Here is a 12,844-nt window from a genome sequence, read left to right as displayed (position 1 = left end):
ATGGTCCTGGATTACTTTGGAATCACAAATGCAGTAATCACTTCGCAACGAAGAGGTTTTTTTTTTATTTTAAAAAATCCACAGGTTAAAATATATTCTGCACAGTATATACAAAAATTAATTGCAAGTAAACCAGTTATTCGTAATCTGAAATAAATCCGTTCTGGTTGCAAGATTCCGCCCCCTGGTGGTGGCGTTCAAGCATGATCTCAGCCAGGTATTTAACACCTTCAATCACCTTTACGTCTCAGCCCCTCATCCATTTACCTGAGCGCAGGTGCAACATTCATTGAAACCTCGTTAAATTCCCTTTCAGAGAGAGGGGGGGGGGGAGGAATCGGGATCACTTGCATCATTAACCCAGAAACCGCATTCCATTGAGCAAAATAAATCTTAAAAAAGTAACCACTGCTTTAAAGATCAATCAACACCCAAATTATGAGACAAGATTGAGCAGCAATGGGTGCAACACCAGACCACTTATATAATTGCAGATTAATAGCTCGGAGTGGAAAATGAGCCGTAGACAGACCCTTACTTGGTCTTTTAGCCCCCTCCCCTTATGCTATTTATTTTGTCATGGGATTCATAGGCAAGTTTGCCGCAAAATAGCGAGGCAATAAATTCTGATAAATGACTGGAGTTCCCTTCCGATCCGAGCGAGCATCCCCGGCGAAGCGGATAACTCCGCTTTGTGTCCCAGGGCTGAAGCGGGCCAAGTGTGTGCGCTTTATTCCATTCGCGTGGAGAGGCAGACCCGGTGCCATTACCTGGGGCAGAGCCGAATTCAGCTGGCGCTGCAGCAGATCCCTTTCGTGAGCGACCTCTTGCATCCGCTCCTGAGCGACGGACAAAGTTTCCTGCGTCTCCCGCAGGGTCTCCATCAACTTGTCCCGCTCGTCCAGCATGTTCACCATCAGCTGCTCGAAGTTGGCGTCCTCCGATCCGTTCTGCGAGCCCCTCTGGCTGAGGGTATCCTCGCTGATGGTGGGCATCACCTCGCACATCATCCTCCGGAGCCGCTCGGAAACCAAGAAGGGGACTCGGTTCAATGGACAGGATCACAAACCCAGGGGAGGGGGTCTCGACGTGAATTCATCCTCCCCTCCCCCGTTATCCGCAAGGCCGCTTCTCCCCGCCTCCCCCGTTATCCGCAAGGCCGCTTCTCCCACCCCCAGTCACTCCGGTCACCGGGACCCGCGCTCCTCCACTCTGCTGCCGGCACCAACGGCTCACTGCGCCTGCGCCCAGCCTCTGCCCACGCGCCTGCGCCCTCGCTGATCCCCACTCCCCGGGTGCGTCACCAGCCCCGTCTTCTGCGCAGGTCAAACACTTCTCCCCAAGACAAGTGAATGAACATTGATTTGGAGGGCTGAAGTTGGCTTGCCAACTGGAAGCATGACATCAATAGGGTTAAACAACACATAAATTGAATCAAACCAGTTAAATAGTATTTGTGGCTGTCTTCTTTATTCCCCCCCCCAAATGTAAATTTGCCCATGATTCAAGTCAAGGCACCTTTATTTATCGTTCGTACCATTGCACGGTAAAGGCGAGATAACATTTCTCCAGGACCATATTTACATAAAAAGTTAAACACATTAAAATATTCAGACATATACAGTAAAAGTCCACTGTATCCCGTCCACGTCTGTTCAGGAAATTCAGGGATGGCTTGGGGGGGGGGGATTTGCGCAATCTGGATAGAAGGGCCCAAGTGCAGAAGGGAGAACAGTATATATGAGGGGTGTGTGGAGTCCTTCACAATGTTTATTGCCTTTCGCCCGAACAGAGTGTTGTAGATGTCCTTCATGGTAGGAAAGGAGCCCCCAGTGATCTTTTCTGCTGACTTCACTACCCTCTCCAGGGTCTTGAGATCCGAGGTGGTACCGCTTCCAAACCAGGTGACAATGCAGTTGCACAGGGTGCTCTTAATACATCTTCTGTAGAGGATGAAGGGTGGGAGACGAATTTTCCTCAGCCTTTGCTGGAAACAGAAATTCGATCAACGTGTGCAAATCACACCTGGCTTTGATCGGGCAAAGAGAGGGAAGTTATTTCCATTAGCAGAATCAGAGGGCCAAATGTTAATATTTGATATGAATGACAGAAAGTGGTTGCTGTCAAGCCCATCAACCAGTACCTTCAAAAGGGAATTGGATGGGTACTTGAGAACAGAGTAAAAACACACAGTAAATCCTGTAGAAACTCAAGTTGATCTTGCAATGTCTGGGGCCTGAGCCCTTCTTTGAGGTATAAGCAAAAAGCAAACTGGCAATTTAATTAAAGAGAGATTAAGAGAGAAAATGGGGGAGAGAGGAGTGCAGACCAAGAAAGAAAATGTTTTAATTAGATATGATAAGAGGAAATGTGAGAATTGATTTTGCCTCTGTGAAAGGAGACAGATGGAAAATGGAAGAAAGAGAGAGAGAGAGAGAGAAAAGGAGAACAAAGATGTGTGGGGGGGGGGGTTAAAAACAGAAACCAGTTCAAAAATCAGACTTCTCTGGTTTCCATTTAAACTACCCCATCTTCATCCATGGTCTGTGCCAAATATGATGCCCAAGCTGTTTGCATATGATGTACATACCTCTAACCCCTACTATTATAATAGTATCTGCTTCCATCACTACTCCTGGCAGCCTATTCCAGACACCTTCCACTAAATGTGGAAAAGAAATTGCCCTGCACATTTCCCTTCCAATTCCCCCAACCCCTTGTTGTGTTTGGAAAGGTATCAGGTTCGGTGGGTTAACAGATGAGTCTGGACACGAGAGTTACAATTAAAGGTCACTTTATTGAACACACAGGAGACAAACAGGGGGAGGCATCAAATGATACTTAATTACTCTACTACTAAATAACCACAGAGACATTCACATCAAACCTAGGTTGGACTCCAATACCAGTGGCCATCTATCTTCTACATGCTCCCACATGTGTACACACCACAGACAGGGACTTTCAAACATAGTCCTGATTCCCTATACCAAGAAGGGTTCAGCTCTCTTCAAGCAATGATCCAACACAACACTATGGTTCAACTTAAATATAATGCGCACCTTACCCATGACTCCTCCAGCGATTTCCACAGTAGCAGCTTGGCATGGTGCAACGTCGGGTACTTGGACCAAGAGGGAGAGAGAAAGAACTGTGCTATACATTGATGTTTTATATGTTCTGAGCATGGTCAATGATGACACTGAGTCATTTAAATGAGCCAACAGTGAGGTGTGCACTAATGGGGGAACAGAGTCCAACCTTGATTAGCAGGTGATACAACTTCCAAACAAGTTTCAGACACAGAGGTCACATGTCTCTCTGCAATCCACAGTGTTCCAGAGAGGCCATGTGTTCTTCCACAATTCATATATAACACCCCTCCCTCCCCTAAAATGTTTGTCCTCTAGTACATGACATTTATTAACCAGGGAAAAACATTCTGAATAGCTACACATTTAATGCCTCTCATAATTTTATTAATTTTATTTCATTAAAGTAACAATAATAACTTGAAGAGCAACAGGAAAAAGTAGGGAGAGGAGTCCAATAGGTTTGCTCTTCTCAGAACTAGCAAATTTCGATCAGCTGAATGGCTTCATTCAACATTATAACACATTATTATATTCTATTTCAGAATCCGTTTTAAAATCCAATCATCATGTCTCTTACTATCAAAGAATCGACAGTATTGACATTAAATATACTGAAACACTGAAAATTCACTGTACGCTCACAGAGAATTCCAAAGATTTACAGCTTTCTGAATAAACACACTTTCTTCCCTCTTTAAGTTAAAAATTCCTTACCCTGAGACCACATTGCCTGGTCCAAAGAAAACAGCCCCTCAGCATATAACCTGGCAAACTCTTGTATCCCTCTTTCTCCAAATTCTAATGAGTTTTGGCCAATCTGACTCATTCTCTTCTCCCAGGATGACCCCTTCACCACTACACATAAATGCCTCCATCGAGGAGAGAGTAGAGAGCACAAAATTTCTTGGAATGCATATTACGGATGACCTATCCTATACCCAACAACATCTCCTCATTACTCAGAAAGTTGAGGAGAGCAAGGCTATCTGCTTGAAATTTTAGAGGAGCACAATTGCCATAAGTGTTCTGTGATTAATAAGGGATTGCTTAAGGTGGTTTGTGGGTGGAAAGAAAAAGTTTGAAAACCACTGTTTTAATCATTCCAAATTGATTCGTTATTGTACAGTTTCATAACTCCAAAGGAAATGGGCCAATGACAATTTTTCTCAAGCAAAATATTTCAGCAATAATTGGATCTAGAGCAGTGATTCTCAAACTTCCCTTCCCACTCACCTACCCCCTTGAGCAATCCCTTACTCATCACAGAACACTTATGGCACAGGGAATACTTAAAGTGGTAGGTGAGTGGAAAGTAAAAGGTTGGGAATCACTGGCTTAGAGGAAGAAGCGGTCCTTGTGGAGTGGGGTGCCCGTCTTCAGGCCCCTTCCTGATGTTAGCGGTGCGAAGAGGGCATAGTCTCGGGTCCTCGAGGATAGAGGCTTGTAGATGAGCTTGGTGGAGTGAAGACTGATGGCACCTGCTGAGCAAACAACTCTCTGGCATCTCCGTACCTGAATGCTCCCCCCACCCCCCTGTAAAGATTTCAAGTCTTTGGTGACATGGCCAATCTCCTCAACCACTGTAAATTTGATTCTTTCTTTTCTTTGGCTTGGCTTCGCGGACGAAGATTTATGGAGGGGTAACGTCCACGTCTGCTGCAGGCTCGTTTGTGGCTGACAAGTCCGATGCGGGACAGGCAGACACGGTTGCAGGGGAAAATTGGTGGGTTGGAGTTGGCTGTTGGGTTTTTCCTCCTTTGATTAGTACATTTTAAAATCCATATATGCCTGTCAGAAACACAAATTCTCACAAATGAGTCTCTTTAAGATCGGTGACACGACAAGCTTTATTCACAAGTCTGCAGAGTTGGACTCAACCGGCTTCTCGCCAAGTCAAGCCCCGATACATACAGTGCGTTGTTTTTTATACAATTTGCTCGTGCTTCGGCATCTCCACTACACTGCTTTAATTGGTTAGTTTTTGCAGAATCATCCTGATTACTGTTAGTCACGCACACCACGATCATTCATGACCTCTGCTCACACCAAATTCTGTTTCTCACTCTTTATCAATCCTTGGCTCCTGCATGTCTCTCTGGAGTTAAATCTGTTGCAAGTCTGTTGTAACATTTTCCAGCTAAACTCCAGTGGTTAGCCCCCTTTTAGGACTAATCATCACATTTTAACTTAAACCCTTTTTAACCCAAATTCTCTATCTATAACATGCCCAAACTGGGAACTTTAAATGCCAACCAAGACCTTCGACCTTCAGGTTTTTCATTCCACAGATGCTGCCTGACCTGCTGAACGTTTCCAACCCGCCACGCTCGTTTCCTGCGCATGCGCGCTCTGCCTCGGGCGCTGGGGATGATGGGAGCTTCACTTCCAATATGGCTGAAGATCCCGGAGGGTTGCCTTTCACTCACGGAATCATTTTCTCCTCCCTTCTCGCTTTTCCTGTTGGCCTTGCAACATGGAAGGGCTCTCGTTAATGCGTTTTGGCTCCGTGTTGTCGCCTCCGCCGCAATGCCAAAGAAAGGGAACAGAAAACGGCTGAAATACCGGGGGAACATCTCTTCTGAGGCAGGTAAAAGCGTCCGGCAGCCCAACTTCCCATCGCCGCCTCGCCCGGGATGGTTGGTCCCCTCTTGTCGCTGTCGGTCTGGGAGCTGAGCCCCCCCTGAGCGAGTCAGTTCACGCGAAGTTGGACGGTTCAGATTGTGTCCTGTGAGCGGGACTGCGTCTGGACAATTCCTGATGAACATCTTTTGGAATTGAAGGCTAAATAACAAAACATTCCTTTTCAACGCCACGTCCGCCGAGAGGGATTCTGGCTGGAGCCGTGTCCTGGTCCCCAATGGGCCGTATCGTGTGGGGTGGGGGGGGGGGGTCGACGTTCCTCCCGGTTTCCATGAATCAGAAAGTTCATGGATTTTTTTTTTTGGTCAATGGCCTTTTCTTCCCTCCCAACCCATTAAGCAGTTTCTGTGGCTCGTAGTAAAATAAAGTTTGTATTCATTGATAAGAAATGAGGTTTAATATTTACACAGGTGGATGGATGGTGTTTTGTGAAAGTTGCGCCGTCACGGAAGATGTTCAGCCTTTCCATCCTTGTGAATGAATGAGGCATTCCAGATGTTCATGTATTTCCCTTATGACAACAAATGAAGTCATCTTAGTTCAATGAGTTTGCTGATTCACAGACCAATTTCATTCTCTGCAATTTCCCCTGTAACTGATTCGCATACCCCTTTAAGTAGTCCCTATGCCATAAGTGTTCTGTGATTAATGAGGGATTGCTTAAGGTGGAAAGAAAAAGTTTGAACACTGCTGTTTTAATCATTCCAAATTGATTCGTTATGTATTCTCTCACTCCCCTACACAAGCGAGCCAAACGATCTAACAACCTGCCCATCGTTGGGACGGGGAGGAAGATAAAGCACCTGGGGTAGCCCACATTTCAAACCCATTGAAGTGTTGGGGATCAGGATTGAAGCTGGGTTACTGGAGCTGTCAGACAACTACCAGCTGTTCTGCCTACATTTAAGTTATTTTGTTCATTTACTCTGTCAGTTTGTTTTTATCTTAATTATCTTTCTCACTTAATGTCTCACTTTCTAGCTAAACTGAATGACTATACAGTAAAATCCCCATGATCTGGCACCTATGGGGCTTAATGGATAACATTTTAAATGGGGGATGTATTTTTTTTAATTAAGAAAAAAAATGAGGCACGTTATTGAAAGCTAGCATTGCAATTTTCAGCTCTAGAATTCCAATTAATTTTCACTGGAGTCACTGTTCTATCTGGAGCAGGTTAACTTAGTAAAATTATGCAGCAGTAACTTTATCTTTCTGAAGATGCTGTATGAAAAGAATGGGTAAATCAAAATTTCCAAATCTAGTGTAATGTAGTGCATGAAAAACAATTAAGATTTGGTTCTGATAACTTCAGGTATTCTTCATAGAAAGCTGAAATGAGAGTTTCTGGTAGAATTTAAAAATGTTCAACTGTGGTGACAGCAAAGAAGTATATGTTTATTTTTTTCTTACTTTACAAAACTGAGTTTTATTAAATGTTTCACTGTTTTACTTTTCAGTTACCGTGGCAGATTATGCCGATTCTGACCCAGCTATTGTGAAGACTGGTAGAGTAAAGAAAGCTGTAGCAAATGCAATTCAAAAAGAAGGTCTGCTTTAGAATTATTTTTCACATTTCAAATTGATTAAACTTTCTGATGCATAGTCGTAGGTTTCCTACCAGGCTTTGCGGTGCTGTTTGTTACAATTCCATCTTCTGTTTAATGTTATTCTACATGCATTTTAATTCTGTTTCATTGTTTTATCCATTTAATGTCTCACTTTCCAGCTAAGCTGAATGAGTATACAGTAAAATCCCCATGATCTGGCACCTATGAATTTACCTAGTTGAAACTTACTCTTCAATGTCTAACTAAACACCTGCATTAAGAATGCACCATTTAAAAGACAAAAGATAGTGCATAATGTAATCTGAAAAACAATCAGTATTGTAGTCTTCAATTATGTAAAGTTCACTTTAACTTACAAAATTTAAATTCGAACCCTGGTCACTGGTGATGTAACAGTGTTGCACTTACCATGCTGCCATCATAATTAATCCCTACACCAAGATTAAATATAAAGCCTTACTAATATACCTAATACTAATAAAAATAAAAACATTCCAAGCAGGGATAGGAAGACAGTTGGGGCAAAAAGTCTCAGCGGCGAGCAGGATCAACTGGCTCTTCGTCCTGGTGCCATCATTTCATTTCCAACGGAATTTTATTGAAACTTCCCCCTCCACATCCTATCCCCATCCCGCTGGCTCCGACTTGAGTGTCCTGATCATGCCCTAGACGCACTCTACCACTTTCCTCGCACTGACTACCAAACACGCCCATGCAAATGTCCCAGAAGAGCCCTCTGCACAACTTGACTCATCTCCACGCAAGCGTCCCAGTCAGGTCCTCGGCAGAACTCGACTTACCTCTACACAAGTGTCTTGGCACAACCCAACTCGCCTTGGTGACAAGAAAAAGAATGTGTGCTCATTGCCAGTTCAGCTGGTGAACCTGCGTATGTCCAATGAAGTCGATGCACTCCCCTGCTGGGTCTATCCGCCCAGCCCTATCCATTCAATTTTATTTATTTATTTCCTCCCCAAAAAAATTGCTGACTATTCGAGTTTCCATTCCATTAAGTTCTGAATACTGTACTATGTACCAGATGACCATTCCCTCTTCACTTTTTTCTAACAAAACTTCAGAATTTGAATTTATTGTCATGAATATGTAACAAAATTCATTGTTTTGGGGCAGCATTACAGGTGCAAATATTGCTATAAATTACACTTTAAAAAAATAAATAAATAAGTGCAAAAAGAAGAAAAGGCTGGTGTCTGTGGTTCAATGTCCATTCAGAAATCCAACGGCAGATGGGAAGAAACTGTTTTTGTACCATTGGATGTTGTCTTCAGACTCCTGTACCTCCTTCCTGATGGAGGAACTTGCCAACTCATAACCTAAGAAGAAGCAACCTGTACTTGCAGTACATGAAAGAGGACAAGAAAGGAAGAGGCCTTTCAGCCCATGTGCCTGTTGAGCATGACGTCCAAATTAAGTGAAGTCTTTGCTTTTTCCACTTGGTAGATCACCCTCCACCCCTTCACATTTGTGCCACCACCTCGCAGCGAACCTCGCAGACATGCTTCTTGGCTCAGTCATCTTCACACCCTATCCCATCCGCGGGCTCCGAGTCAGCAGATAGACCATGCAGCTGAGGTCAGAGGTGGCGATCTTTATACGCCGCCGGGTGATTTTATCATCCTGCCCCAAAGAGCTGATCCCTTAATTGAGACGGAGGACCCCACTCCCCTCTGCTCTTCCGCCCCATGCCTCTTTGACTCGAGTAGCCAAGATAAAATTGTCTCTTAATAATATAAAGATTTGCATGATGAAAAAAGACTAAAGAAGTACAAACTACATTAGAGAAATATTTTAGTAAATAAACAATGTTCACTTATTGCCAATAAAGATCTTTGTCATTTTTCAGTTTTGTATATCCCTTTTAAATATTTTATGTACATGTTTGCAGAAGAGTGCTAGATAAAAGAATAAATAATTACTGGATTGGAATTTATTACATGAAAGTACATTGTAATAATGCTTTGAACAGTGCAGTTTTCCATAACACTGAACTTTTTTGGAAAGTTATTAATCATGCTATACAAGATATCCCAAAATCAATCCCTGCAGAACAACACTGACTATTGCAATTTCCATTACAAATTGAGATCTACGTGTCAGAACTACATGTAATGTTCCGTCTGGGCACTGTCCAACCAGATGGCATTAACATTAACTTCTCCAATTTACATTAGACCCCTGTCTCTCTCTCTTTCCCTATCCTTCTGTCTCCTCCAGATCCCCACCCCCTTTCCTCTCCATTCAGAGATATCACTTTCCAGACTTTATTTTTCTCATGCCCTCTTGCCTGTGGGCCTGTACTTCAGGTCCCTGTCTGCTTTTTGCACATACCTTGACGAAGGGCTCAGGCCCAAAACGTTGGTTATGTCGTTGCTACATGACCTAACAAGTTTAACCAGCAATTTTGTGTATTAAAATGTGTGATGTACTCCTCTGATGAAAAACTTAGTTAGAATGCGTTTGTTTGAAATAGCAGCACTTTCCAGACAATCTTTGTGGTTTGGTGGTGACCAAAGGTACCGTCTGGGCATACAACAGGAGGAATAGCTATTGTCCATTGCTAGCCCCCACTGATCTCATTGACAACACTGTTTTCATCCATCAGTATTGGAGAATGTAGAAATGTAAACAATTTCTGCCAATGCACCTGTAGCTCTAGCATCAGGCTACTTGCAATACTTTGAACATTATTAGGGATAATTCTTGAACCAAAAAATTGCTTCCAGTGCTGTTGTGGAGGTGACCTCTTGATTTAAGAATTCATGGGATGATGACTTGAGTGCAGTAAAACCCCTGGTATCCAGAATTCAAGCAACCAGCAAAAGAAATAAGGCAAGTTCATTTTCAAAATTAAAATAAATAAGAATAAAATAATATGAAAAAAATTCACACTTTTAAAATTATAAATGTTCTCTGAACTATAAAGTAGTGTGAAGCAGCAATGACATCGCCAACAATGAAGGACTAGTTGATGACGTTCACTGTTGGGGTGACTCTCTTGAAGTGTCTCCTTGTTCCTCTTATTAAGAGTTGCCCCGGTCAGAGGCTTTATCTGTAAACTTGGGAGTGGGTTTAATTATCTATAATGCTATTGTTCATTTTCGGGTGGCTCCGTGAAGGAACCTGCAGATGCAGTGGTGGTTAAATGTTTTCAAAGAATGACTGAAAATAAAGTAAAATGTTTAAGGTTCATATATTCGTGCAAGCGAAGTTTGTTCAGTGTAAGTACAGTATTGTATTTTTGTCTTTTAAACTGTTTATTCTTAATGAAAGAGTTTTAGTTAGGTATTGTAAGTCTCAAGCAACTGGAAAATAGCTGCTGGATACCAGGAGTTTTACTGTAGTTATATGGCATAGACTGGTATGTAAAACATCCTTTCCCTTGATTATCGAACTCTTTTTGTAATATTGATTATGGCAATTCTTCCATTGTCAATGTGGTACAAAGCTCAGATGCATGTCTGAAATAAAGGCTATTGGATCTAGTCTCATAGATGAACAGAATTTCTACTGGGAAGATCGCATATGCGTGTATGATCTCAGAACAAAGATGCATGTAAGAAAATAAAGAAACTAATTGTAACTGATAAATTATAATTCTACAAGCCCCTTGATTTGCATGATGTAAGATTAGTGAAACGATGCACCCACCGATCTGAATCTCTTCAGCTGTTGGAATAAGTGTGAGGGTCAAGGATCAATGATTGCTATCTATTTTATTTGCATTCTTCGGTTTCCTTTCATTACCTCTCATTATCAAATGCAGTTAACATTTTTCTGGAGTTGTATGGAATGGAGCTCAGTTTTGTGCTCTTCAGATTGAACTTGATATATACAAGGTGGATATTTGTTTACTTAACTTTGAAGTTGTATTTAGCATTTTCTTTACAGACTCCTGAAACTTTGGTTCTATCACTTAATTTTTTTTTTTAAATATCTCATTACTAAGAAATACATAATACTCCCTTGGAATTAGAATGCCGTAGATATGCAAACCACTAACTTTAACTTCCTATTTTGTCTTAGTAAAGTTGCTGTGTGGTTTGGAGGCATCTCAAATCCCTGTAACAGAAGAAGCTCTTTCCTCTGTCACTGTGGACCATTTGGATTGTGACAGCAGTGATGAAGTAGATGCTGATGGCCACTCAAATGAGTTGAAGGTTTCGAGGAAAAGGAAAAGTAAAAGAGAACAAGGTAAGGCTTGCCTCTAAAATAGAAAATGAATATCTCTTAAGAACCCTTTGCATGATTTGTAATCACAGTACAATTTCTTTGGCCACTTTAAATTGTGGTGCATGTGGTCTGTTACTGTTCAAAATGAGTTGTCAATTTGACCATCATCGAAAACCTTTAGGGTATTTTGTACATTGTGTGAATTTTATAATTGAAAATTGGAATTGGTCATCTTCCTGTTGAGTCAATCTTGCATTCAGCATTCTTTGAGTAATGATGAAATGGATTAATATATGGGGCAAACTTTTTATTTATATACTATTATTTTGCATTTTTTCTTCTCCTAATAAAATGGGAAAATACAAAAGTACAGTTATACTTTTGATTAATTGTACGATTCTAATATTTCATTCTTGTACCTTATCTGTATCTTTGATATTTTAAAAAATAATGAGAAATCAGTTTATTGCTATATGCATTGTACAATGTACATTTGATCCAAAATTCTTGCTTGCAGCAGTCAGCTACTTAAACTGCAATACCATATATTAAATTGAAAAGAGATAATAAGTACAAAAGATGAGAAATATTCACTGTTGTTGTCATGGTGCAAGAAAGGAAAGTAGCATTACAATAGTGGAGACGGTCCTTTTTTGGTGTCAGAGCAGTCCATGGTAATGAAAACTGGCAGAAATTCAAGTTGGAAAGAAAGTGTCGTTGATCTGGTGGTGCTGATCTTGAGGCTTGTATAACTTCTACCTGAAGGTAACATTGAGAAGAGGTTTTGACCCTAGCGATAAGGGTCCTTTGTTGGCTGCTGGAGGGGAAGTCGGAGCCCTTGATGGACCTGGCTATGTTTGCTGTCTTCTGAAGCCTTCTGCATTCCTAGGTACTTGAATTACCAAACCAGGCTGTATACTTTCCACAGTGGAGCTGTAGATGTTTGTTCGAGTATTCGACAACGTGCCAAATCTCAGACTTCTTAGAAAGTATATTTATTGATGTGTCTTCATGGTTGGCTCAGTGTGCTGACTCCAGGAGAGGACTTCTAATATATAGATTCCCAGGAATTTGAAGGTACTAATAAAGTGCATAAAGTAGATTTTCCATCCATTCTATTTGGCCTACAATTCCAGTGTCAAGCTTGAATTTCTTGTGTACTTCAGAAAAATGTAAATGAATGGGAGTGATTTTTGATGTGATGCAAAGTATCCTACTAACAGTCACAATTGGTAATTTTGTGATTGGTTATCAGAACAGCAACTTTGTAATCCAGGACAGAATGAATTTTATTAATTGTGGCTTATTATACTTGCTAAAATTGGCTCTCTTTCTCCCTTTTACAAT

At 41.6% G+C, this 12,844-nt stretch overlaps 2 protein-coding genes across 12 annotated transcripts in view; one reads left to right on the top strand and one right to left on the bottom strand.

Annotated features, from left to right (window-relative positions):
- The window catches only part of ppfia4 (PTPRF interacting protein alpha 4), a 460,378-nt gene that overhangs the window by 443,443 nt on the left and 4,091 nt on the right, over positions 1-12,844 (bottom strand). For 9 of the 10 annotated variants that reach the window (XM_069941629.1, XM_069941638.1, XM_069941632.1 and 6 more), the window contains exon 1: positions 771-1,223. The exons of the other annotated variant lie outside the window; for it this stretch is intronic. In XM_069941629.1, the coding sequence (XP_069797730.1) occupies positions 771-1,010 (240 nt within the window). In that variant the 5' untranslated portion in view covers positions 1,011-1,223. Of the gene's footprint in view, positions 1-770; positions 1,224-12,844 lie in introns of those variants that run through there. 10 annotated transcript variants of the gene reach the window in all.
- The window catches only part of tmem183a (transmembrane protein 183A), a 28,224-nt gene continuing 20,811 nt past the window's right edge, over positions 5,432-12,844 (top strand). Inside the window, exons 1-3 of one of the 2 annotated variants that reach the window (XM_069941642.1) lie at positions 5,432-5,682; positions 7,196-7,285; positions 11,351-11,518. In XM_069941642.1, coding sequence (XP_069797743.1) covers positions 5,436-5,682; positions 7,196-7,285; positions 11,351-11,518 — 505 coding nt within the window. In that variant the 5' untranslated portion in view covers positions 5,432-5,435. The remainder of the gene's footprint in view (positions 5,683-7,195; positions 7,286-11,350; positions 11,519-12,844) is intronic. The other variant, XM_069941641.1, reaches the window with a different exon arrangement.

This window comes from Narcine bancroftii, chromosome 5 (genome assembly GCF_036971445.1).
Source record: "Narcine bancroftii isolate sNarBan1 chromosome 5, sNarBan1.hap1, whole genome shotgun sequence".
In the NCBI taxonomy this organism is placed as follows: domain Eukaryota; kingdom Metazoa; phylum Chordata; class Chondrichthyes; order Torpediniformes; family Narcinidae; genus Narcine; species Narcine bancroftii.
Note: the sequence above shows the minus strand (reverse complement) of the source record. Positions and strands in the feature narration are given on the sequence as shown.